Source organism: Myripristis murdjan, chromosome 9 (genome assembly GCF_902150065.1).
Source record: "Myripristis murdjan chromosome 9, fMyrMur1.1, whole genome shotgun sequence".
Taxonomy (NCBI): Eukaryota; Metazoa; Chordata; class Actinopteri; order Holocentriformes; family Holocentridae; genus Myripristis; species Myripristis murdjan.
This window is the reverse complement of record NC_043988.1, coordinates 32398378-32425856: the sequence shown is the minus strand read 5'-3', so window position 1 is coordinate 32425856 and position 27479 is coordinate 32398378. Positions and strand designations below refer to the sequence as shown.

Here is a 27479-nt window from a genome sequence, read left to right as displayed (position 1 = left end):
ATTTGCATACAGAGCGAGGGAGTGTCATCTGATCCGGAGTGCGGGAGCATGGATCGTAATAAGATGACAAACTAAAAAATACAGGGACTTACAAGAAGAAAACAACGAAAGGGGTGTTGGACAGTGCAATGCCTACATCTGTAATCATGACATCATTGATTTGACTCTCAAGCGAGTGGAAATGTACACCGGTTCTTAGAAAGGGTCGAGGTGACCACCAGCATCATGTCAGTGGAGAATAAGTGCTGTCGTGCAGGAGTGACATAAATCAAAGGGTAAATTCTGCAATATTATCATTTTCATCTTCATGTTACAGTACTAACATACCTATATCCATCATTTCACAACATCAAGTCTCCTTACCAGCTTAGTGTCCTGAACCATGGGAGGTCGTAGGAATGGTAAACTCTGTAGCCGATCGTTATGATTTCTTGGAAACACTTGATTTGGACGGTCATGACCTATTTAAGAGGACAGAAGCAAAGTGGCAGACTTTACTTTTAGCTTAGGCCCAGAAATTTAACTTCAAAAATGGGGACATGTCTCTGTCAATGGACTGAATGTTTAAGTTCTGTCCATTGGTTATTGGTACTGAGTCCAACTGTCTGCTGCTTGTTTGCTGAACATCTGGTGAGACTTTGGCTTCACTGCAAAGAGGAGCTGCTTTAGGAACGTACCTGGAATGATCCAATACCTACACAAACAATTTCTACAATGGCTATCAAGCAGTGCCTACATACTTACCACAAGTATGAGTGTGACAGGTCCCAGGTAGATGATGAGGAAGAAGCCTGATATCATGGCCAGAGACAAAACCCCTCGGACCCAGTAGTTCTTCCATCTGGGGAAAACGGAAACTTTCCATCACTGATGTGTTTCCATCTTTAGCGTCACATTCACGCTTGCTTCATTTGTTTATTCATGCTTCCTTTGAAGAGCTCCATCAGCTTAAGCCACTCAGACAAGTGTGACACCTGCTCAAGCAAAATGATTGCTGCATCAAAGTAATGACTAAACAGGGTTGAATCTTCTGGAGGCCAACACACAACAGTGTTTAGCGAAATATAACCAACTGTCTGAGTTTTTCAAATACCAAGCAATGAACATTTGATAACTTTTTCTCAAAAAAAACAAACAAAGCATTCATACAATGTAGTATAGTAGTGGTAATGAAACCATTCATTTTGGTAATTTCTTCATTTGAAGGTGCCCTGGCTTTTCGCATCTCAAATGCACAAATTATTCACTCACTTCTCTTCCTTTTATGTGCTTGTATCACTGCGCTCAGCCCGGTTCGGGTCACTTCAGTTCAGGCTATAATTCTTCCATTATTGTATCTGACTCGGGTTGGGCCCTCTGCAGCCTGCAGGCCTTTATGTGGACAACAAAGGTCTGCTTTATCGGCTGCAGGACACAGAACGCTTATTGGTAAAGGAGTGCGTATGTCTTTGAGAGCTGATGAAACAGAAGTGTCCTGTTCTCCTGGTAGTCCCTGACTGGCCACCGTATTCTGCTACGGAGAGGGAGCACTAAGCTGTGCTGGGAAAAAGAGCTGCAAGTATGCTTTCGAGTATATACACACAATTTCCTATGTGAAATAACCAATCTTTTTTTCATTTATTTGAATACTTTAGCAATATTATTTGGGTATTGCCTCAACCTTGGTAGCTACTTCAGCCCTGGAGTGCTAAAGGAGGCTCCCTTGTATTAACACAGTTCACAGACTGAGACACTAAAAGTATGACAAGCCTTGACATGTATGACAAGCCTTTTAGCTGCCCATATTTAATGAGAGCTTGTTGAAGTGTTTGTTAGATAATCTAAACATCACCTTAAAACTGATATTGTTCTAAAAATATTTGTACTAAATGCTGCTGACGTTTCCTTTAAGTCTGAGCTGTGCATCTGCCACTTTGGGAAGTACACAATCAAAGCACCAGCGTGGACATGTTGGGAAAATCGAGTTTTAATTAGGTCAGGCTTTCAAAATACTGCTTGCTTGCAGACTTGTTTTGGGTTTGGGCCAAACAAATGCAGGTTCAGGTTGAGTCGGGTGGGAATTTTTGAGCTTTACTCAAGCTCTATTTCAGCACTGAAGAACTGAAATATCTAGAATATCAAAATATGCTAGGATAAAACAAGTGGGTCCTTATTCTGAATGTTTGGCCTATTCAATACAAATTTCCCACATTTTACTTTGCAACAAACCAATAATGTAAATCATGTGGGGGTACTAAAGATCAAAATTCCCTCATTTTCAAATGTGAATTTTTGGTTGTGGAAAGCAAACGTTTCCCTGGGGACTATTTTTCCTGGCGGAGGGAGCGTTTCACTCTGGCCAATTTCAAAACCAAACGGTGCTGCTACTTTTAGGAAAACTAATGTGGAGGACTTTATTATGGTAATCGAATACTGGTGTGAAGAAACTTGGCTGGAGAAGAGGGAGGGAAAATGATACTGGACGTCTAAAATATGACTGCTTACTTTGAGAACATTATCAGAAACATGACGTGTGTATATATTTTGTAGATATAAGCCTAAATATGCAAAATCCGTGTTATTGTCCTTTAAAGGCTCACAGGGAGGGTGAGGGTAAGTGTGTTTTCAACAAAATATGCCATGCATGTTGTTGTGAGGCAAATAAATGGCCTGCCTGCTGCCTGGGAGCCGAACAATAGAGGTGGAAACAGCTAAAAGCGTCACAGGAGCCGAGCCATGGAGAGAGGCTGCTGCCTGCTGTATGAATGGAGGCTGAAAACTGCTGCATCATGAAAAAAGCCTGCTGCTGCTTCCACTGCATAGTCATTCAGTCTCTCTCTCTCTCTCTCTCTCTCTCTCCCTCTCTCTCTGACACCATCCCATCATCTCTTACTCATCCCTCTGTCCTTTTCTGGCGTATCCCCCCTCCCTTCCTTCCCTCTCTACCATTCTCTTGTGTGCACACTCTCCCTTCTTCTCTCATTTGCTCTTTCCCTCACTCCTTTTCTGCACCCATTCCCTCCCTGTCCTTCCATCTATTTTTCCCATTCTTTCTCTTTATTTCTCTCACCTTGCTCCTTTATTCCTCCCTCCTTCAATTCCCTCTCCTTTTGTTTCCCATTTTTCCCTCCCTTCCTTTCCCTAATCCTAATTTCACCGTTTCCCTTTGTTTCCCATTCTGTTTCTCTCTACCTCCGTTTTCTTCCTCTTTTTTTCTTTTCCTTCCCCCTCTCCCTTGTCCTCCCTCTCCTTTCCTCTGCCCTCCCTTTGTCATTTCCTCTTCCTTTCTTGCTTTCTTTGCTTCCCCTTTTCCACATGTTCCCTTCTTCCTCACTTTCTTTCTCAATTTTTTTCTCATCCCTCTGTCTCTCTGCAATCTGTTCATCCACAGGTCTCTGCAGCAGAGCGGCTCCAATGGTCGCCGAGCCTGCAGGGATTAGCGGCGTCCTCCCTTTAAGAGCCTTTAAGCTCTGTGACCTGGCCGCCACTCATTGGTCAAGCAGTTTCTCATCTGTATATCAAACCGGACCAAATTCACTTGTCTTCGCTGTGCTTGTAACTCAGATTGGTAAACTTAACGAGTCTTACAGTCCAGAATTGCCCAGAGATAAGAGTTTCTGCAAGAACACTGGTCAAAAACCTACATACACTGAATGCAACGCAAGGATAATCATTTTAATTGCAAAGAGCACATTTTCTGCACATTTCAATTCCCAAAGTCCACACTTTTTCCAACCCCTAATTTCTTGTTCTGATTTGAAGATTTTCATGTTCAGTGTGATTTATGCACGTTGTTGTCATGCACCTACTATCTATGCAATATCAACATATAAAGTCTATTCTTTACGTTAACAAATATGACAAAACAAATATGTCGTCATATTTTAAAACTTTCCCTAACCTTTGTGTGCAATTTCCAAACCTGTTAAAGGAATACTCCAATGTTTTGGGCAAAATACTTTTGTCTCAGTATGAGTAAGTCGGAAAAAGCCTATTTTGCCCAAACGCTGGACTATTCCTTAAAAAGATGTAAATTACCAAATTCTTCCTTCCATGCATTTCCAGTGCTGGGTAGGAATCTTAAAAGATGCCCCACCAGAGAACATGCTCTGTGTTCTTTCTATTTGCAATTAAAAGGCTTTTTGCATGCCGCTGTGCTTAAGAAAAAGCAGTCAATGTGATTTAAGGTTGAAGATTATTACTGTTGTTTGTTTTTCATATCACATTTAATTAAATACTACTAACCAACATTAATATTCAGAGTCTCAACAGTACTTGACAGCAGCTTCTCAATCAAACAGGCTGTTAGCATGCTCCCTGCTGAATCTGACTACAGGTAACAGGAAAATCCATCAAAGCAAAGAGGGAAGGAAGCTTTTCTCCTGGTGCAAACCACACTGGCAGGTCCACTTCAAAATCCAGCTTCTGCTTTAACAAGTTCTACCTGCCGCTGAGTGTCACTGTCTATGTTTAGATGAAGTGCATGATTATTCTGGAGTGACTGCAGGAACCAAAGCGACCTTCATATTTTATGTCCTGTTTTCCATTTTGTGCAAAATGAAGAACCTGGGCACCGTGACGTCATCCTGCACAAGCGAATGTAAATTAAAATTTCAACCAATAAAACCTTCATAAATCTTTGAACACCTTCCCTCATCCACCTGTCCCTTCAAATGTGTGTCTCTCCCAAACTGAGATCCTACTGGTTTGCACTTGTGAATGATCCTTCCTGCATAATGTCCCACCCAAACGCATTGTTTCAACAGGAAACACATAAAATCAAGAAAGTAAGAGTCCATTTCATGGGGTCTTTAATTGTTTTCTGTTGGATCACTGCCGTATTGGACCAAGACAGCCAAGCTGGAACTGACTGTTGTATAAATCTGTTTTTTTGTTTGTTTGTTTTCCAGCTCAAAAGAGCAAATACTGACAGGCTGTTTTCTGCTTTGGCAGCAGAATAAATAGCAGAGAATGTGAATCAGGTGTATTATTTTTAAGTCTTTGGATCTAAGAATATTTTTTGTTACTGTCAACAAGAGACTTCATTTTTTTTATTTTCTCCACCATTTTTTTTTCCATCATGAAACATCACAGTTCAGAAGCTCAGTTGCTATGCTGCTAACTCGTAAACACAGTGTTTCTGGCATGCACTTGAAGGAGCTCCAGTAATAAAGGCTGTACAGTAGCACCTGGCTCCAGGCTGCACCTACCTGGGTGGCAGCCCCTCCAGAGCTTTGTTGAGACATTGTGGAGTGTCGTCTGTTTCTGTGGTGGGAGGGATGTCTGGAGTGTCCGCTTTGGAGTCACCATCACCTTCTCCGTCTGCCTCACCTTGCAGGCCCAACCTGTCATCTCCATCTGCCTCCTGCCATGACACACACAGACAGGTACTTAGTATAGCTGTGCAAAAAAACACAACATTCACCTGATAAACAGAACACACACAATAAAGCCACATACGCTAGGAAACAACAGAAACAACATAAAATAGGTCCTAAGTAGTGCTTCCACTTAAAATGTTTGCAGTGGTGAGGTCATTTTTTTTCCAACAATACGCCCATAAAAGTGAGGCTGGTATCCAATAAAGAGCCACTGACTCTATTTATCTGCATTTTGCTACCTATAGGATATTATTTATTTTCAAACTTGACACTTTAGAGTACTATATATATATATATATATATGCTGATAGTAGGCAGGAGAGAGGAGACTCTGCACCACAGACTGTGGGACTGACCTGGTCGCCACTGGGTGCAGAGTGGGAGTAAATATAACATTGCCACTAATGCAATATTGATAGGAAATAGTGCTGTCTAGAAATAATTGCACCTTTATGCACGCTCAAAACGCATCATTAAGCCTGGCACAAAGAAACACACACACACACACACATTGCACGGGCGGCTGATGGCCATTGCTAAGAGAGGGAGAGAGCGAGAGACGGGCTGGGGTTAAATCGAACAGAGCAACAACAGGAACAACATAAACCATAATAAGTCTCTCAGGTGAAGTGTGTGTTCCACACAGTAAGAGAGAAGCTCAACAGTCTACGCACACACACACACACATAGAGGTATGGGCTAAAGCAACTCTAGGACTTTGTTTAATGAACCTTGCGGGTCCTGTTAGGTTCAGGATGACTTTGACAACTCTGCACTGCACAGGACGACTGGCTACTCCTTTGCAGCTGAATTTATGCTTTGAAATGCACATGACAACCTGATCACACCGGTACAGACAGACGCTGTGTCTCACGTGAACGATGCCATCTCGCCAACAGGCTGCACTACGCAGTTATTTGGTATCTTACAAGACGGTTGGCAATACTAGATTTGCATGATGTAAATTTCATGACAATAATTTGATATTATTTGATGATACTCTGCACAAAATGCCCAGATTTACCAGTGGTGGGCCTATGGTAGGGAAAACACTGCTCAGGCAGCTCTTACATGCACGCAAACACACCCCCAACAGTTCCATCAGGATAAAAACACAGAGAAGCTGCCCTCTGAAATGTGCAAATGTGAAGAAAATGAGCAGTCAAATAAGAGTCCAGTCTAATTTGAGAAGAGGCACGTGAGGCTGGGCGGGATGTGGCTTTAGCTGGTCAGAGTTTAGTCTCTCACCTGGAATGAGGGCGAGACCGGCTGACTGTCCGCCCTTTAAACTTGGCAAAAATTCAAGTAGGCCTTTAGGTGATTCCTTTTCGAACGTCAGACATCCCCCCCAGGATTTCAAACACACCGAACCACGAGTGATTTTAATGGTGACTAGTTTCCATTACATTAGGGCTGTGAAGGAAGGTAATACTCCTATTAAAATTGCAGGAGGATATAAAAAGAGAAATTAGTAATAGGGCTGAACAGTATGGTAAAAAATATGAATATTTTAATAGATATAGTGATTGCTATATGTTTCACAATGTTAGTGGAAGAGAGAGACAGAAGTAGTCAAGTGAGGTAGACAGTAAATGGAGGGAGACCAAAAGTATCCAAAGCAAGTGTTTTGCAAAGGTACAGGTATAAGTGTGCACAAAAATTTTAGGATGATAGGCCCACACACACACACACACACACACACACACACAATCACACACAGAGACAGGGGTGAAAACAATATCTCCACCACAACGTTCCACCTGGTAGTGGTGCATACACTCAGTGGCCACTTTATCAGCTCCACCTGGACAGTCCAGTCCAACTGTTGTGCCATAAAGTCTCCTTTCCTGCTGCCTATAATGCTCAGGTTTTCTTGTTGTCACGGTAATAGAGGTGTTCATTCACTTCTATGTTTGGCATTGAGCTCATAGCTAGTGCTGCTGTTGGACTGGACTGCATTTTACTGACAACTGTTTCCACTATTCTGTCCCCCCTCATTGTATATGAATAGGGAGGACAAAAAAACGTAGTCCAATACAACACCTCTGGAAACTACAACCTGAATAATAAAAAGAGAATTAAATTCACCATTAAATTCTCCACACTGTCAACAGAAACTGGACAAAACTTTCTTAATAGGTAGAATTTATGGCAGAACTGCTGCATTGAGCTGCATTAGATTGTACAGATGGACCGAATAAAGCAGCTTCTGAGTGTATATTTATCATTTTTCAAAGCTCAAAGGCTCACACAGTTTCCAGCCTGACAATCACCCAAGTACTGCAGCTCTGAATTCCCATAAAAGGGGAAAGTCTCATCCTAATCCCACACCCTTGATCACAAACCTGGCAGACTCCCGGCTGAGCATGACCAAGCTGAAAGTCTATACATCATGTTGCTAGGTTAACTGGCTGCTGCCTGACAGGCAAACATCTTTACTGGTCTCAATTAATCTTTAATCTGAATTTAAACCCGATCAACAGAGGCAGCCTCTGTGTCCGAGGTTCTCCTTTATGCATTCATCCAGCCTCTATCTTGTGTTACATGTGTGCACATTTTATTAAACGAAATGTGCAGTCAAATTAAACAGCATGCAGTCTGATAACTTTATATTGACTCTGACTTTGGGCCTCCTTGAAATTGGAAGAGGAAGATCACTGTGGAGACCAGACAGACATCAAAAACAAATAAAAACCTCTGATGTCAGTGATTGCCTTTGTTTGCTGTATTGTATGTTTCTGTTTTTACAGAAGTATTTGATTTCAGAAAAGTCTCTGCCTGTGGCCAAAATTTGCCTCTACCTGTCACTACAGGGAAATGCATGTTATTGGTAAAAACAGTGGACATCTCAGGTGAAATTCATAATCCACAGGGCATTGTGGCACAGCTTGTCAGTGGTGGAGAACATCAAGATTTTAGGTTTCGAGACAGATGTTAGCTCTCTGACATCAGACTAACCTTATGGTGACCGATCTTAGAAACAAACTCCACTAGTAGTGTTGAAACAATTAGCTGATTAATTGTCATTTATCAGGTAAAATATTTGCTGATTATAGGTTCATTGAGATAGAGTGCTAAGATTTGTTTACTTTTCTCCTTTGATATTATTATAAAATTAATAATTTGGGTTGTCTTTTGCTGCTGGCCAGAATAAGGAAGCATTTGAAGACATAAATTTTGGCTTTGCTAACTTCCCATGAGGATTTGTCATTATTGTTGACACTTACAATAAATCACAAATCGACAAAGAAAATAATGATTAGCTGCAGCTGTATCCAGGAGTGTTGTTTGGGAGTGAACTGCAGCAGCAGTCTATCATATATCAACACAGCAAGTGGAGATGTGTTTATCCCCCTAAAAGAGTCTATTTTTAAAACCAAGTGAAATTCCTCCTCAGCTCACACACCCATTGTGGGAGATTGGGTTTCCTCTTGTGCTTGAGAAGCTTGCTGATTCCACCGGACATTTATTGCCTTTCATGGCTGCTTTCTCCCCAAACCGTGCTAAATAAGGTTAGCGAGGGGGATCGGGAGTGAGGCGGAGAGCTTTTAATTTAGCGATAAGGCCGCTGACCTCGGCCTGGTGTTGTAATTAGCTGGGAAAGCGCCGTAATTGGGAGCACGCTGGGGGTCACCTGTGTCAGTGTACGGGTTCAGGAGAGACGAGCGGTAAGAGAAGCTTCCTACTCAGGTTTTAATGAGCGAGAGGTTGATGCCTGCAGGCTGAAACAGTGGAAGGCTACAGGGTCACTTACATAGCTTGACTGAAAAAGGCAAGAAAAGTGCACCACCGGTCAAAACAGCACTGTGGGCAGACAGCGCCGGCGTGGAAGTGAAGAGTAGACGGACTTGGCGAGCCTCATTTTAAGTTTTCACAGATTTATATCATGAATCATCGGAGGAGATTTACTCCAGCCATCGCCGCTAGATAAATATTGGTCAGTTTTAACAGGGGATGATTGGTCTCTATATTTCATCAGCCACTTTGGTGGACTGACTAACTTTTTTCATTCTTATCATATTTGGCTGGAAAAAACAGGAGGGCTGGCTTCTGTTAGTTAGCTGATTTGTTATGAGGCAGGGCTGCTGTTCCTGTTCTCTCTGTGTGTGTTTTCTGTATGTTTATCATATGTGATTAACTCTATGCGTATATGCACTTTGCTTTCATAAGGTAATAAACTGACTGATTATTACTGCTTTGTCTGGCCATCTGTTTATCTAAGCAGCACAGCTGGGGATAACAGGGTTACACCACCAGGCCCTGATGTAAAGCTGCAGGACCTCCCATAACCAACATGGGAGATCTGCAAAGCCTGAAAAATATGTTCTTTCCTGGTTGTCCCCAACAAGTGATGATCAGCGAACGACTATGAACTGGCCTCTCGGGTTGGGCGATACAGCTTTAAAACAATTTCATGATACACTATATTACCAAAAGTATTCGCTCACCCATTCAAATGATCAGAATCAGGTGTCCTAATCACTTGGCCTGGCCACAGGTGTATAAAATCAAGCACTCAGGCATGCAGACTGTGAAACAAGACATTTGTGAAAGAATGGGCCGCTCTCAGGAGCTCAGTGAATTCCAGCGAGGAACTGTCATAGGATGCCACCTGTGCAACAAATCCAGTCGTGAAATTTCCTCGCTCCTAAATATTCCACAGTCAACTGTCAGCTCTATTATAACAAAATGGAAGCGTTTGGGAACAACAGCAACTCAGCCACGAAGTGGTAGGCCACGTAAAGTGACGGAGAGGGGTCAGCGGATGCTGAAGCGCATAGTGCAAAGAGGTCGCCGACTTTCTGCACAGTCAGTTGCTACAGAGCTACAAACTTCATGTGACCTTCAGATTAGCCCAAGTACAGTACGCAGAGAGCTTCATGGAATGGGTTTCCATGGCCGAGCAGCTGCAGCCAAGCCACACATCACCAAGTGCAATGCAAAGCGTCGGATGCAATGGTGTAAAGCACGCCGCCACTGGCCTCTAGAGCAGTGGAGACGCGTTCTCTGGAGTGATGAATCACGCTTTTCCATCTGGCAATCTGATGGACGAGTCTGGGTTTGGAGGTTGCCAGGAGAACGGTACATTTCAGACTGCATTGTGCCGACTGTGAAATTTGGTGGAGGAGGAATTATGGTGTGGGGTTGTTTTTCAGGAGCTGGGCTTGGCCCCTTAGTTCCAGTGAAAGGAACTTTGAATGCTTCAGGATACCAAAACATTTTGGACAATACCATGCTCCCAACCTTGTGGGAACAGTTTGGAGCGGGCCCCTTCCTCTTCCAACATGACTGTGCACCAGTGCACAAAGCAAGGTCCATAAAGACATGGATGACAAAGTCTGGTGTGGATGAACTTGACTGGCCTGCACAGAGTCCTGACCTGAACCCGATAGAACACCTTTGGGATGAATTAGAGCGGAGACTGAGAGCCAGGCCTTCTCGACCAACATCAGTGTTTGACCTCACCAATGCGCTTTTGGAAGAATGGTCAAAAATTCCTATAAACACTCTCCTCAACCTTGTGGACAGTCTTCCCAGAAGAGTTGAAGCTGTAATAGCTGCAAAAGGTGGACCGACATCATATTGAACTCTATGGGTTAGGAATGGGATGGCACTTCAGTTCATAGTATGAGTAAAGGCAGGTGAGCGAATACTTGTGTCTTTTAATTATTACAAAGCCTTTGAAACTAGGAAATGATGACACATATGCCATAAAACAATATGACGATATCTAGTTTCATATCACAATATCAATACAGTATCACTATACTGCCCAGCCCAAACAACTACAGTGTTTCTCACAGTATGACGACACTACAGTGGAGGCGTTGTCTATTGAAAATATTTATAAAATACATGACCCGATATCTAGACTACGATTCCTTTTTTTTTTTTATCATTTTAATTCTAGTTAATTCTCCACCTTATTTTAGTCTTTTAACTCCATTTTACCCTGCTCACCTTGCTTTCCCCTCACCATCATATGCGATTTCTGAGCAGTGCCGAGCAAATATAAAAATAACGTTTCGACTCACGGTTTTGATTTAATGGATAAGAAACGAGCAGAGCAGGTTGGGGAAACAAATAAATGGTAAGTAGCATGTTTTTTTTTTTTTTGTTTGTTTTTTTTGCTGTTGTTGCATTATGCAGGTAACCAGTTCTTGCTCTTTGCTCCTGTTTCTAGATGATAAATTAAAGTGGTTGGTGGATTTTTGTTTCGTTCATCAGTCACTGTGCCAAAGACATTAAGCTTTTCTTTCCAGAAGCTGACTAAATCAAAGGCCCTCGACTCTCCCTTGGTTTTTCAATCCAGCGTAAATGTTATGAGCCCCACCCTGTCCTCAAGTTGCTCCATATGTCACATTACTGGTTTGACCTGTGTTGATACAGCAGATGCATATTTTTCAACTCAAGTCAGCTCTTTGCCTGTCTTGCTCTTTCAGAATCTCAATGCTACAATTTTTTCTCTTCCTCATGTGGTTTTAATCTCCAAATTTAAGTTGCTTTTATTTCTGAACCACTTTGCTTTGACATTCAGTGTGCAACAAACCCATTTAACTAAAGGCCGATTCACAGAATTGAGGCAAATGTGGAACACCCTGGGGTTTCAAGGTCAGACGGCCTATTTGAGTCTTTTTATGGATCCAGTGAAGTGGCCACGGGAGAATAAAATACATATCTGAAGGCCATAATTTATTACATCCAGGGTGCAAGGTGGTTTTTCATGTGTGTGAGATGGATCTCCTGGCCTCATTTTCCTGAATTCGAGTGCACAAGATACACAGGCCTGTCCTTCCCTTGTTTTGGTTAAGTCGTACCCTCATTTTCATGATTTTCTGCACACAATTAAAATATTTGTGCCGTTCACACCCTAATAACATGTGCACACATTTTTTTTTAGTGTGTGTTTGCTGTATTTACCTCCTCAGCAGCTAATTTTGTTAGCTGCATTTGTTTGACTGCAGTGATCTTCTAGGGCTGGGTCAAATGGACAAAATCTAATGTATCTTTGATCAAATGCTTCCATATCAATATTGTGACAATATTATAGGGATGACTGGTGGTGCTTTCATGATATATTTTTGAGTAACAAGTCATTAGAAATGTGGATATGATGACCAAGCAGGTTAAGGCTGATGATAAATCAACTAGGACATTCTAGTAAGTTCAGAAAATTTCCTCCCTTTGCTGTAATGCAGCCTTTACAACCAGGAAAAGGAAACACTAATGGCCATATCATGATATTACGATATCCAAAATCCAAGATATTCGATATCTAGTCTTATATCACAATATCAAAACAATAATAATATCACTATACCACCCAGACCTATGATCTATTTGTAATTAGCCTGTTATTCTGTTAAAAAAAATAGTTAAATGAGTCTTTTGATGTGGCATCATGGATAGATTTGCTGATTAAAATTTTACTTGAGATAAAAAACAAAGGTGATGAGCTATCAAGGCATCACCTAATAATGCTCTTATTCATTAGAGACGACTGGCAGGGATACTGAGACCTAACGTGCCTTACTACAGACAATATGACAACTAAAAAAATATTATAGATAATCAGTTCGCAAGCTTTCCAACACCAGGGCTCAGACACCACAAGTTTGGTGTGGACTGGCTGTACATATTATTATTATTATTATGTATATTGTGTTTAAAGTATACAATTTACTACCTCATTACCACTACATACTCTCATCCCCCCATCCCATAATTAAGCAGCTGCTTTTACAACTAAAGCACCATTCATGAACCACAGAGCTGATAATTGGCTGTGGAAAGAAAACGTTTTCCCAGGGGACTATTTTCCCTGGCGGAGGAGGAGGGAGCGTTTCAGTCTGCCCCAATTTCAAAAAGTCCTGAAAACACAACAGTGCCGCTGCTTTTAGGAAAACTAATGTGGAGGACTTTATTACGGTGCTGGAAAACTGGTGTGATGAAAGTCTGAAGTCTCTGAAAGTTCATTTTCATATTGTAGAGGAATGACTAGAAACCAATGGCTGCAGAAAAGGAAGGAAAAATGATATGGCAGAACAGTAGAAACATATTATAAAATACATACATTTGTAGATAGTACGCTAAACATGCAAAATCACTGGTATGGTCCTTTAACAAAAGTATTTATCAGCATTTGTCTTCTGGCCAGTGGCTAATGGTCACTTCTCAACTTGCTATCACAAATGGTCCCGGAGTTCAAACAACTGTGTTTCTACTGAGTGAAACAGCCAGGGTCGGCTTTTATGAATCAGTGCATTAGCTCACACACACACACACACACACACCCAAACGTGCCACAAGCGGAGCTATTACAGTATAATCTGAGTGAATGTACTCAGGCTGCCTAATTAAACTGTCACCCAGAGTTAATCTTTTGTTTATCTGCCAAAGTATGCTATCCACTGTGTAATCACCTCACAGTCAAACACTTTCAACAATGCTACAAGCCTGAGTGATAACACCAGTCATGTTACTGGGGCAAACAAGGAGCCCGCACATACAGTAAGTTCGTGTTTGTGCAGCATGACCGACAAAACCTATAACCAGCTCCAAATACAAAACGAAGCAGGAAGCTCAGTTATTTCTCCACCGACCACAGCGACTGGTTCATCCAAAAATTCACCACAAACTTTCACAAGCATACGAGCAAACTTTCACAAGCATTTGAATTTTGAACACAGCAGAATTTGATAATGAAAACAAAATCAACTGTAAAACAAAAGTGAATATCATGGAATTTTAAAGTGTGGATGCAATTAATAAAAATCAGGGTTTTCCCTACCGTTCTAAGTGTTTTTGTCACAGCGCCTGAGCTGAATGAACAGAAAACAAAACAAACAAACAAACAAAAAATGCTGAGGAATACGACACCAAGAGCTAAATCTGAAGCACTTCATATTACAAAAGGATGGAGTGTTTTGTTTTTTTATCTCCTGAAGCACTTTCTTTCATTTTCATTAAAAAAATGGTGCAATGTTGCGTTACATCAAATTCACTGATACTCATTGAAATCGGAATATTTTCTTGTTGAACTGATTAGACACTTTCTGAAGACAAAATGTGCTTAAATCGTATAAAACGCAGAATTTCAGCACTACTGTACACCGGTGTTGATGCCCTCTGGCGTCTGTTTGGCTGTAATTTTCCTCCCAACTTGTTGTCTTTGTTGTGGTCTGAGATGCTTTAATGAGCCCCGCGGAGATCCTGCTTTGTCACCTGCAGTTTTTACATTTCGTCTTTTCTCCTGCTCTTATCATCTATATTAGCACATAAACTAAACCTGGAAAACTAAGCTCCTGCACAGTTGCTGCTTTTAACAATTATCCTGCATCCAGCCCACATGAATCCAGCTGACATTTCTATACTGGGAGGAACACAGTGCTCTGGTATCTGTAAACCAAACTAGTTGTCAGACCACTGGAGTGACCCGATTCAGATTTTTTCCTCATATTTTATCTTTTTGCCTCGCCTGCTGACATTCCTCTGTGTATGTGATCCATATCTGAACAGATCGTTTACAACAAGCATGTTCATTGACGTGACAGTCCATCATCACAAGCAATAAAATAGTGGTGCGGACATTAATTTCTTGATTTGTTGGTGTGGTGGCAGTCCGTCAGCTGTTCAGGCTGAGCGCAACGGGGCGAAAGATCTTCCAAAATATCTGTTAAATCTGCAACCTCCTGTCTCCTTGTCGTTGTTACTGCGATCCTCTATATTTTGTTTTGTTCGCCGCTGCTGACAGCGAGTGAATAAAGACACGCTGGCAGAGATAAATCCTGATCCGACTGTTCACAGTGTCACATCAGCAGGAATCAGATCCGTTCCCACAGGCATAAAAAATCTGATCTCTGTCACATTTCAGGAAAAAAAAAAAAAAAAGTGCATCCCACAGGTAAATTACCAGCCGCCCAAGTATAATTTGACCCTTTCAGAGTTGAGGCTGATCTGAAAATGTGGTAATAGAAATTAACTGTAATTTCTAGTGCCACCAATTCAGATTAGCGCTAATGAACCAGCTCTTTTATTGACTGAGACACAGACACACACAGTTTTAAATATCTTATTCATGGGACTGGGCATCAAAATTCAAAATATGGTATCTTACTAGTATCTTAAATGCCTCGCTACTACAAAGTAGTCTGTTGGACACGTTTCAGTGCATCAGTAACAACAAAGCGCCTCCACATGCGGCTCACCTGCTGTCGTAAAGACACAATCGCGGGTGAAAAAATATCGAAGACGCACGTTTTTTTGGGCGACTTAATAAAACACAACACTGAGGAGAGTCAACATAGCATACACAGAGAGCAACAGAGAGAAGGAGATATAAGTGGAGAATTAACTAGAATTAAAATGGTGAAATAAGAAAAACTAGAAATAGGCTAATGTTCTCGTTCAAATAATTTTAAACGACAATTACAATCCTTCTCCCAGTCCCTGCCACAGGTGCAGTGTCATTATGTGGGCAACACTGTACCGATCACCTGAACATGGCTATGAAAGCATATGCAACATTTGATTATAGTCATGATTATTAGAGTATATACTGAGGAAAATTCCTGGATTGGGGCTTTAAGATCAATGGATCAGAAATCAAGGCTGGGAGATTAATGGAGGTACAATGAGAGCCACTGGTGAGCGCTTAGTATAAAAAAAATAACAGAGAGACAACAGAGAGGAAAAATAACATTTAAGGTCACTATGAACTCACTACTGAATAACACAGCCACACCCTGAGTTCCCTTCCAGCAGCTGGAACAACAGCCAAACTTTTAGTTTCAGCCAAGAAAACCGCGGTTCAGCAGGCATGAAGTAAATCATCTGGCGTAAACCATCGAACTTAAACAAAAACAATGTCTGTTCGCTTCCTTGTTTATCACATTTATCTTGAAGTTGGTTAAATATCACAATAAGTTTAATCTGTGAATTTGTCTTCTCAGTATCCGGGCCACACTTGTTTGTCCTTTGCTTTGTTCAGACTTTCAACAAGGAAACCGGCAGCGGAAAAGTCGAATCTGCAGAAGAAGTGAAGAAGCAAAAATGTAGGCTGCTTGTGGTTTTGGAAACAACAAGAAAACATCCCTATTTTATTTCCCTTTTTGAATCCATTGCTCTCTCTCTTCTTCTTGAATGACGCAACACATTATCTAATCGTGCTGTGCAATAGACTCCTATTTTTAGTACTGTCATATATTTAGGAGAGCCCAGTTAATTACGTATCGTATTGCAATTATAGTTTCTACAATGCGTTGGAAATAGCATGCACTCACCAGGTTTTGCTTGGAGAAGTTTATCTGGACTCTGCTGGGAGAGTTTCCTCTTTTAGTTTGGTTTATTAGGCCAAATGAGAACAATGCCTTTTGACCTCGGCTGACACCAAATATCTGCACTGAGACGACTGAAAATGTTGAGTCCCCGGCCGTTTCCGAGTGAACTGCAGTGCAGCGTTTTAGGAGTGAAAACATAAAACCACAACACATAAATAAATAAATAGATAAATAAATAACTACAGGGAACAACCCTGAAAACGTCAGGTTTTATGCGTGTAAGGAGGTGGATGCTGACTTCTGGTTAATCACAGTCTGGATTAATCACAGTCTCATAGCTATTTCTTCATGTGCGTCTTCACTGGTTTGCTCACCAGAGAAGACAAATTCCTGCAAAGTGTGGAAGTGTGAAAGTCAATCAGGCTTAGCTAAAACTGCAGGGAGTGGAAACCCTGAATGCAAAAATCTCTAACCTTGCAGGATGACTCTGTAGAATAAAGAATTGATGCTATACTTTGAGTCCATGTGACTTTGGTTTACAATCTCTGATCTGACTGTAACCAGGCATTTAGAGACTAAATGAGCCAAATATAGAAAATGCAGATTCATTTGTATTTGCAGTTGTGGTGGCGTAAAATGACTTTGTTCTCAAATTACTGAGACAGATGATTGTGACGAGAATATCTGCTGGTGTCACACGTACGATGAAGGGGCTGGTTCAGTACATCAGCGAGGGTGAGGTAAAAAAGTAGGGCTTTATCTGTGTGAGCCAAAAATGCTAAGGCAGCAGCAGCACACGGCTGTCCTTGTGGCTCCGCTCTCCTCCTCCTCTTCTCTCTGCAGAGAAGACATTAATAGCAGGAGGAGGAGGAGGAGGAGGAGGTGGGGAGATCAGAATGGAGGCCAGGTGATGAGCAGCTCAGCATATTGGGACTAGCGTAATCCCCGACAGGAAGGCGGGGAAACCACCCTGCCTTGATACACATATAGGCTGTGGCTGTGTCTGTGTTGCAGCCTTTGGAGAAATCCTCCTTCATGCATTAGTCATGCATCTGCCCTGTGTAAGCGTTTCAGTCTTTGTCGGGTGTTAAACAAATCAGTCTATCGACAAAAAGTACACGGCGGGTCATTGTTTACAAGTTGGGATGTCTTAGGAGATAACAACTTGAATTTTCCTGACGTTTCTTGTCATAAATGGAGCAAAAACGCTGCAAAAGATCAACAAACGTGGAGTAAATGCAAACTATCATTTGGAGGGCCTATCGTCTTTTTAAAATATCTACTTGGCCATAGTAGCAAATGTTACTTTCCTTCCCTATCTTGACTGTCATGTAAATATTAATATTGATTCGTGAATTATGATGGAGAATTCAGATGTTAAGTCAATCAGTTCTCATCTACAGCAGACTCAGTGATAATGCGGCTGTTTCAGTGAATTGGTAAATTTGTCATGTTAGTGTCCTGCAGATGAAAAAAAAAAAGTTACTTTCTGATTAGGTGTTTGAATTCACACCGGTGTGTGTGCTCGGCTCTCCCCGAGCGCGAGTGACAATAAAGGCATACAAATACAACGGTCTGCAGCACAAAACCTATTAAGGCAACAAATATCCCTTCAGTAAGAGTGGAATTAAAATGGATTTTTTACCTCAATCGCTGTGACTGCTCATGAGTGAAACAGCGAGCTCATTGCAGGTATAAGATCACAGTGGTTTGTCTGCATCCAGATAACAGCAGTGAAGTTGACAAAGGCAGGCGTCTTGCAGTCCACAGGCCAATGTGGCCAAAATCCACCAGCTACTTCATAATATAGTCTTTTTTTTCCTGACAACTGAAATGTCAATCATTTGTTTACCTCGCTAAATTTATATTTGTGGAATATCTGCAAGTTGCCAATGCTGAAATTTCACTGAGAATACATGTTGCTGAGACTAATCAAGACCAAGAGATGTGATTGAGAATTATGATCACAATATCTGGCAAACTAAGTGGAATTAGATCTGGGTTAAACTAAAGCTAAACATCTTTGACCAAAAACCTTAATACTGATGTTGAGTCTTAGAAAAGCCTAACAAGGTCAGAACACTAGAGGTCAGCCGATTTATTGGTTTGGCCGATTAATCGCTGCTGACTTTCACAAACTATCGGTATCGGCAGAACGGGGCTACTTGGTTACTAACCCTAACCCTACACAAAAATGACTTTGTCCTTAGGCACAGGGGACATGAATGAGTAACTTAAATCTTTATCATATGAAGAAACCATAACAACAAGATAATAGTTTAAGTGCTGCCAACAAAAATCAAACAACCTTATACAGTAACTGTCTTAATTCTGCAAAAGTACAAAATAATATAGCGAAATTATTCCTACAACTCCTCCATTACAATATCGGGGTTCTCAACTGGAATTACTAAATTTAGGGGGAAAATTGTTCAAAAAATAAAAAAAGAGCTCCCACCCATTGAGATATTTTACATACTAGATTTTTTTTGTTACTGTCTGATTTTCAGTTCTAGATTGATTCTTTAATTACTTTCAACTTGATGTTTTATTTAGGTATTTATTACTTGGATGTAAATGTTCAGTTCAGTGGTTATCCATTTTCCAAAAATGTCAGAGATAGTTCATTTCCAACAGTGTCAAATTTTTGTCCTGCGCAAGGTGTGTGTATGTGTGTGTGTGTGTGTGTGTGTGTGGTGGGTGGTACATCAGCTGATGAATCGACCATCAGCTTTTTCTCGTGTCAAACTATCGTTATTATATCAGCCTTTAAAAATGTACCTCCTGCCTCCCTTTAAAACCAGGAAAAGACAATTCTTATGCTATATCACTATATAACTGCTACAAAAATCCCAGATATCTCATCTCATTTACTGAGACTGATAATAGTAATGGTGATAATTTGCCAAGACCAAATTGGAGTTTCAGCCACATTTGTGCAGCCCTGCTGATATCACTGATACCACAGAGACGTGACTGCTGTGGTCCAGCCAGCATGTGGTGATAAGTACGATTTCTGCAACGCTTACATCTACAAGGGGACAGAGACACAGACACACCGCGGCCGACTAACCGGCAGCACCGCCTGTATCATTTTATCCATAACGATGCAGCTGTAATTGAGCCTGGAGGGTTGAACGAAAGTGATGTGGAGCTGCTGCTGAAGGAGGCCGAGCAGAGCCGAGAGGCCTCACAGCTGCACCGACCGGGACGGCTGTGGTCACGGCGGGGAGAGGATCACCTGAGTAAGCTACAGCCTCCATGTGCTGCTTCACACTGCAGAGAATCAGGCTCATCAGCACCGAACACCGACCTGAAGCAGCACTTTCTAACACGCCGGCCTGTTTCTGTTCAGCTGCAGCGCCGAGCAGACGGGACATTTTCAGGAATAAAAGACACAACTATGCAAGATAAACTATATTTACATCAGGGGGTCAATACACTCTACGAAGTGCAGTGTTGCATATTACTGAATATACCTAAAGTATTCTTATATTTGTTTTAAATAGTCTAAGTAGACTTTTGCCTTTGAAAGAACAGTTGATTTTTTATCCCGAATCTCTGAATGAAAACAAGTTATTATACAGAGAACACTGGAAATGGTAGCGTTTTTTTTCCCCTCTCCCTGATGTACAATAGAAACCAAACTGTGGGTTTATTGAACAGTCACACCCCTAATTTATATGGCTGGGGAGAAAAAAATTCAATACAGCATAGTATATTGCGATATCTTGTGTGGTTGGTTGGTCAGTCTGTCCCATTACGCTGCCATTAAAATGACTGAAGTGAGACGAACAGAATAAAAACTTTGTCTTGATATTGATAAAGTTTTCCTTTGGAGACATAATTTGCAGTTAAAAAAAGACAATAAATCACAACATACGTTATCTCAATACTCAGCATATCGCAAAATGTTTAAAATTGCAATGCCATCATATCGTGACTTAAGTATCTTGATTATGATGATGATGATAATAATAATAATAACAATAATAATAATACATCAAATTTATATAGCGCTTTTCTAGGTACTCAAAGACCTTTGGGTATTATGGGCCCACCCCTACTAATTTACATGTAATTCATAAACTTAGAAACTGTATACATCGACAGCATAGGAGACTAATTCCACCTTTACACCAAGCATACAGCTGTTTTTTTTTTTTTTTTTAAAGCTGGGTTTACCCACTAAAACAAAGTGGGTGACACCATTCACATTAGCAGAAGCTCTGGATGTACATTCCTGTCTTTTTCACGCCCCACTTGCAAGTGTTTTCTCTAACCCTGGAGGGGGGTCCAGTCCTCGAGGAGGTAATTTGTCATATTTGATAGGTTGAAGTCACACTGAGGTTAGGACTGCCTATCTAAAATGTAGAGCATGTCCTGTATCTTCGAGCCTACGTGGGTCGCAAATTAGCAGGTGACCCATTTAGGCCGTGGCTGATGGGAGCTGAAGCCGACAATCGCCCAGGGACCGCTGCGGCGTTCACAACGCAGGAAGTTCAGAAACGCCGCTTGACCCGTTTACACTGAGCTCAGACGGCAGTGGGTTTTAAGGTCGGAGTAGAAGGTGTACATCTGAATGCAGAGCAGGGACGCCGAAGGGTCCTTTGCTGTCCGAAGGCGTCTAAACAGAACGGAGGGGGCTCAAGCCGTGACCAGCAGAGTGTTAAACAGCCGGCTGCCGCTGCTTCAGGGACAGACAGACAGACAGCAGACAGACAGACAGCCAAGGTCAGCTGTCTGCAGGAGTCCTGGGCAGCTGGTGACTGTCCCGACTGTGCAGGACCGTGAAGGGACAGCAGCAGTGGCAAGAGCACCGGGCGAAAAATTAAACCGTGCACACACCCACACAACATTTGTGACTTGTGTGGCTGAGTAATTAATGAAAGTAAATATTGACCTTGGAGATAACGCCACAGGAGTGTTTGTATGTACGTCTGTGTGTGTGTGTGTGTGTGTGTGTGTGTGTGTGCAGGATCTAGCAGTGACTGAGGCCAGGGGACACAGAGCTTCGTTTTCCTCCCTGCCTCCTGCAGACATGATGTGTTTGGGTTTTGCTGCAGGCTGTTTGACACAACAGAGAGATCCTTTAGCCTCTAAAACAAGACAGATTGGACTCAGTAATCCCCGCCCAAAACCCAATCAGCTCCAAACTGGTCGTCTGCCTCTTGTCAAGAACACCTCCAACTTACAAACAAGGACAGGAAACTCACTTTTGGCTGACGTCTGCAGTTTATGTCCCTTAACAGCCAAGAATCCTGTTACACTTTCAACAGGAAGCAAAAGAAATTAAAGCCTGCTCTCATCAATTACAAAATACTGGGTGCACAGAGTTAGTTTTTTTTTTTATGTTCTGAACTATACAAGTTGACTCTCATTAAGCCCCGGACCCCGACTTGAAATGATTTGCCTTCAGAACTCTGATATGAAAAAATATTTTGGTTTGTGTTCATTATGAAATTGTTTTGATGTCAGATTCCTTTATGTGTAAAGACTGTTTTCAGACATCTTTCACAAGAATTTAAATTAAAGTGAAATTAAACTTTTTGTCATTTTGCTATGGACCCCCTGGAAGGCTCTTCAGGACCCCTGGGGGAAGCCAGACCTCAGTTTGAAGGCCACTGAGTGCAGACTGCAATGTACAAAGGAAAGCTTGCCTTACCATAATCGCTATTTTTGGTTTTGTTTGGATGCAAATGCACCTGTGGAAAATTTGATATGCTTCATGTTCATCGACTGAACGTTCAGTGATGCAACAGGATCGATTTATTTTGAAATTCTCACAGCGTGCTTATGTCACCGTTTCTACCTGAGCGCACCTGAAAGCGTGGCAGTAGCTGCTAGCTAGCGCCCTGATTACACGCCTATGTAATGTGAGTATGACTTTTGGGAGACATGACAGGAAGCTCATCTTTTCTATGCACAGTGAAAGAAACCTCCCAAATTCCCATTTACTACACCTTTACACTGGAAGAGGACCCCCAAACTACAGCTAGTAAGCTGACAAACACAAACTTCCAGGCCAAAGTTGAGATTCATGAGCTTTTGGCCTGCAGCTGATGGTAACTCATTAACGCAGTAACGCAGCACCGACTTACGCCGGCAGGAAACAAGTGACCTCAGCACATGTGAGGCTGAGAAAGCCAAACGCTACTTGTGGAAGTTCCTCCATTTATTTATGGCCTTGTTCCCTTATCTGTGGCTGGTGGACGCTGCGGCCCTCAGAGCTGTTTGTCTGACTGGAGGTGAGCAGACAAAAGAAAATCACAGTGAAGGACGGGAACAGCAGCACAGCCTTTATCTCGGCTCGGCATGCTGCTAATCTGGTTAAGATACCTGCACGGCACAGGACATGCTCGAGAGCTTTCAGTGTCTGTGAGAGTCTCAATTATTTTAAAGGCTTCACAAAAGCCCCAAAAAGGTGCAGACCTTTCAATACGATAAATCGACTCTTCGTGCATTTTTAAGACAATGAGTCTCATTTTACTGTCATACTGCAATGCCCAGACAATGAGCAGAAACAAAACTAAAGACATGACTTTATCAAAAATGTTTGATTTTGATTCTTTCAATAAATGTTATTTTTACTGACATCAACTTAACGTGGTTGGTTTCTAGCTCGAGGGGCAGATTTGGGGTAAAAATGGTAACTGAGAGAATAATCTGCTCTGTCAGGCCATGAGATGAGCTTTCATTCATCAAATAGACACCAACAGAAGCACCGGAACCAGCTTCAGTATCGATATCGAGTTTCGGTTTCGATAAATGTACGCTTGATGTTGATTATCTGCGTGCTTAATTCCGTGCATTCGTGAAACAAATGATAGCCGCGGTGCGTATGTGTGTAAACAGTTGTGTCCAATGCAGCGATGTCATGGTAAACAGGTGGGTGAGCGATCATCATGAGGAAAACATCCACCAATAAAAAAAAAAAAAAAAAGATTCATCAACTTATACCATTTTCCACACTTAAAAACACTCAATCCTGCCGTGGTGTACATCAGTGTTACGGTAAATTTATGCTACGCTGAATCACGATTCTTGTCTTGTACGATTCTGACTCGGTTCACAGATTCCACACATTGATTCATTCACGTTTTCAGTCATGCCCTACAGGAGCGCCACGGCAACTTTACTCACACACTAACCTGCTGAAAATATGTGCAGACTTTCAGCTGATGAGTCAAACCTCCTTAAATCAGTAAAATATATACTGTGACACAACTGCCTTACCTCAGCTGGCTTCACATTCATACCGCCTTAAGTTGAGGCAAAGTAAAGGAGATATTAGCGGACAAAATGATCAAACTGGGACTATATCAAACTTGAGAGCCTAAAACACTAAAAACCAGCAATTCAATTCAATTTTATTTATTTATATAGCCCAGAATCACAATTACAAATTTGTCCCAAAGGGCTTTACAGGAAATACAACATCCTCTGTCCTTGCACCCTCACATCGGATGAGGAACAACTCCCTAAAAAACCCCAGCGTTCAGACTGGTCAAACATTTTGCACTGTTTTATATGCAGACCACAACAAACAAGGTCCAGATGAAAAGTGCTGGACTGTAGAAATACTGCATTAACAATCGATTTTGAACTGAGAATCCATTTTGAATCATGACCCCAAGAATCGAAACTGAGTCAAATCGCTGAATCCCACACCTTCTCAGTTAGCCCCAAAAATCTGGATTAAGAGTGGTTTTAGCTGAGTTGAGGTGAGTTTCCCCTCCGTTGCATCACCACTCTCTGCTTGTCATCAAACTGCATGTCTTTTCCCCAGGAAGCGCTGCGCTGCGACGGCTGAGCAGGACAGCTGTGGGCGACAGCTCGCTAAAAATGGACTCTGAAGGAGGTGAGGAGAGACGAGCGGGGACACAAAGACAAAACGTCAACATCAACACAAACACAAAGCCGGGCAACGGTAACTAGGGGCACAAATGGATGTGCGTGCCATTAGGTGGGTTTATTACAGCTCGGCGTGTGAATATGAAGGCGAGAAGGAGGGGAGATAAAACTGGAGCTGAACCCCAAACCCTGCCGGCGCTGGAGCTTTCCTCCACTCACACCGGTTTAAGGTCTAATCATCTCAAATCACAGGCGCACACTGATTCTACGACGAGGGGTTCGGGTTATATATTAGTCTGCCGAAAAAAAAAAAAAGGAAATTCAAACTCCATCAACAGAAAATCCCATAATGTTTGATTGACAGGTGATCGCAGGAACAACACACCAGTGAGCACAAAAAAATCTAAATCAAAATAGTTGCTAATAATACCTCTGAAATTTTTTTTTTAAAAAAGGTGTTAGGTATGCATGTGTGCGCCCCCTGGTGGTGACGTTGAACTTCTTTAGCAGAGCACATCTGGTAAAGCACAAAATGTTCATCAAACCTTGCAATCAAACTTTTGGTCAATTAATTGATTAATTGATCAGAAAATACATTATTTTAGATTAAAAATTTCATAACTGATTAATGGTTTTATGCATTTTAGCCAAAAATGCCGAGTACTTAATTAAATGCGGATTACTTCTTCACTAAGATGTTAATATTTGCTTAGTTTTTGTCATTAATATCATTAAAAAAAATTTTAATTAATTAACCAATTAATGAATTAATACTTTGGATTTTTTTGGCTGCTGGTCAAACTATGGAAGCAATCTGAAAACATGACTTTGAGCTCTGGAAGCTTCCCATGAGAATCTGTCATCACCTTCTGATGGAGCTGGGAATCAGCAAACTAAACTATTCACATTACTGCATGTTGATTATTTATGTATTACAGTTCTGTCAGTACTATGATTCTGCCAATTCTGTCTTAGAGTACTGTGCAATTTTACACAAAGTTCAGGACTTTTTAATTTTACAATTGTAATTAATGTGTAAAAAGACAAGAAAAAATTAATAAAATAAAATAAAAATTAAACAAGTGCACTGTAATTTAATTTGACTGTAGTTTTAAATATTTTAAATTAAATTTTTTTAAATATTAAAATTTATTAGTATTAATTAATATTATTTTTTTTCCATTTTTTATTTAATTTAAATTAAGGACAATGTATCGATTGAGGGTCTGCATGGTGATATAAAATCATCCTTTTTTTTTTTTTTTAAATTGATTTCCCCCATAACTATTTTTTAAACACTTTATTAACCGAATTAGTAACTGAAAAAGCAGCTGATAGAGTAACTGATACTGTAAATAATCACTGGCTGCAGCCCCACTGGCTTCAGTGTCTTTGAGGCGTTCGAGGTCTGGTTTTCAGGCCGTCCCGTCCCACCTGCAGGGTCGCCCGTACTGTCAGTGAGGGTGCAGGCAGAGCTGGCAGCGTCTCTGGGCCGCTCTAAACTCGCTGGCACAGTTTCAAAGACATTATGCAGAGTATCGGGGAGCAAGCTATTCTCTCTGCAAGGCCAGTTAATGAGCAGGGCTGGGTGGGAGCGTTCAAAGACCCTGCATGCATAACACAACACAACACAACACAACACAAGGCAACACAGCAAAACACAAAACAACACACAACACAGGGCTGGGCCGGCTGTGGGATTCCTTAGTGGACTGGTGAGGGTGGGGTTGACTCCAATTAACCTTTGAAACAATCCCACTGCGGGGGAGGGCACTCTGTGGGACTGTGGGGATTAGGAAATGGAAAGTTGTCGTTACAAGTGAAGCAACCAGGTGTGTTATTACCACGGGGGAACCACATAGTGCACGACGCAGACAGCGGACAGTGAACGCAGCAGAACTGTGCACACGGTCACTGCAAAGAATTTGGTGACCCAGTGTGGTATTTACAGTGGAATAAATGACACACATGGTGCAGCTCAGTGGATCACAACGCCTCAAAAATCAGTGCATCACCACTCATCTCATTGGGAGATTATGACCCAGAACAACCTCTAACAACCTCATCTGTGGTGTTTCGGTGCTCCTAGTAAATAAAGGAGCCCTTTCCTCACTGAACACCCAACACCACTATCTCCATCTCCACTATCTCTCCTAACTGGGATGCGTTCCAGCCTGCAATCTGCTCTGCATGCTGCACTTTTTAACTCGACCAGCTGAGCAGATTCACAGTATCGTTGCAGGACATAAGGGGCTTTGACTGAGCCAACACGCAGAGCATGACATTGACAAGCACGAGATTAGTGAGGGGGTTTAAAAAAAAAAAAGAAAAAAGAAAAAGAAACACATAAGCTAATTTTACTTCAGGATGACATGTGGGATATGTTAGGGCATTCCTAGCCCACTTAAGGACATGAACGCCGCACCAAAACAACAAGTTATTGCTAAACACGGGACGGTTCTGTGAATGTTGCGTTTGCGGACCGCCCGAGCTAGCGGTGTCGTTAACTAGCTCGTTAGCTAACCTGGCGACCCGGCTAGCTCGCTCGCCAGCCGCTGACAGGCGGACTAACTTGCGGTCTGGACGAGGTTTCGGGGGGTGAAGCGGTTTCTCTCGGCCTCCCCGAGGTGGCATTTACCTTGTCGCTGAGATTCTCGGTGCTGTCAGGGTCTCCGCCTCCGCCTCGCTTCCTCAGCTCCGTCATGTTTCGCTCGTTTCGCCGCCGGGACGTTGATGTGTCACATAAGCCGCCTCCGAGGGAGAGGGAGGGAAGTGGCGGGGGATAAACCCGAGTTTTAAGATACCGTCCTGGCTTTTTAATCCCGCTTTTCGCTCTGGAACGCCGGGCTGGAGTCGCGTCAGCTCCGCCAAGTCGGTCGGCGCTGTCGGAGAGGAGCTTCGGACCTCCACAAGACGCCAAACGTCTCCGCTGCGTGTGTTTGTTTATCACCGCAGTCCGACTCGCCTTCCCTCCTGCCAGCGAGCG

At 42.0% G+C, this 27479-nt stretch overlaps 1 protein-coding gene across 1 annotated transcript in view; it reads right to left on the bottom strand.

Annotated features, from left to right (window-relative positions):
* cds1 (CDP-diacylglycerol synthase (phosphatidate cytidylyltransferase) 1) overlaps window positions 1-27479 on the bottom strand; it is a 45739-nt gene extending 18260 nt beyond the window's left edge. Inside the window, exons 1-4 of the mRNA XM_030061120.1 lie at window positions 27132-27479; window positions 5190-5344; window positions 745-841; window positions 364-461 (exon numbers count right to left, since the gene is read on the bottom strand). Coding sequence (XP_029916980.1) covers window positions 364-461; window positions 745-841; window positions 5190-5344; window positions 27132-27197 — 416 coding nt within the window. The 5' untranslated portion in view covers window positions 27198-27479. The remainder of the gene's footprint in view (window positions 1-363; window positions 462-744; window positions 842-5189; window positions 5345-27131) is intronic.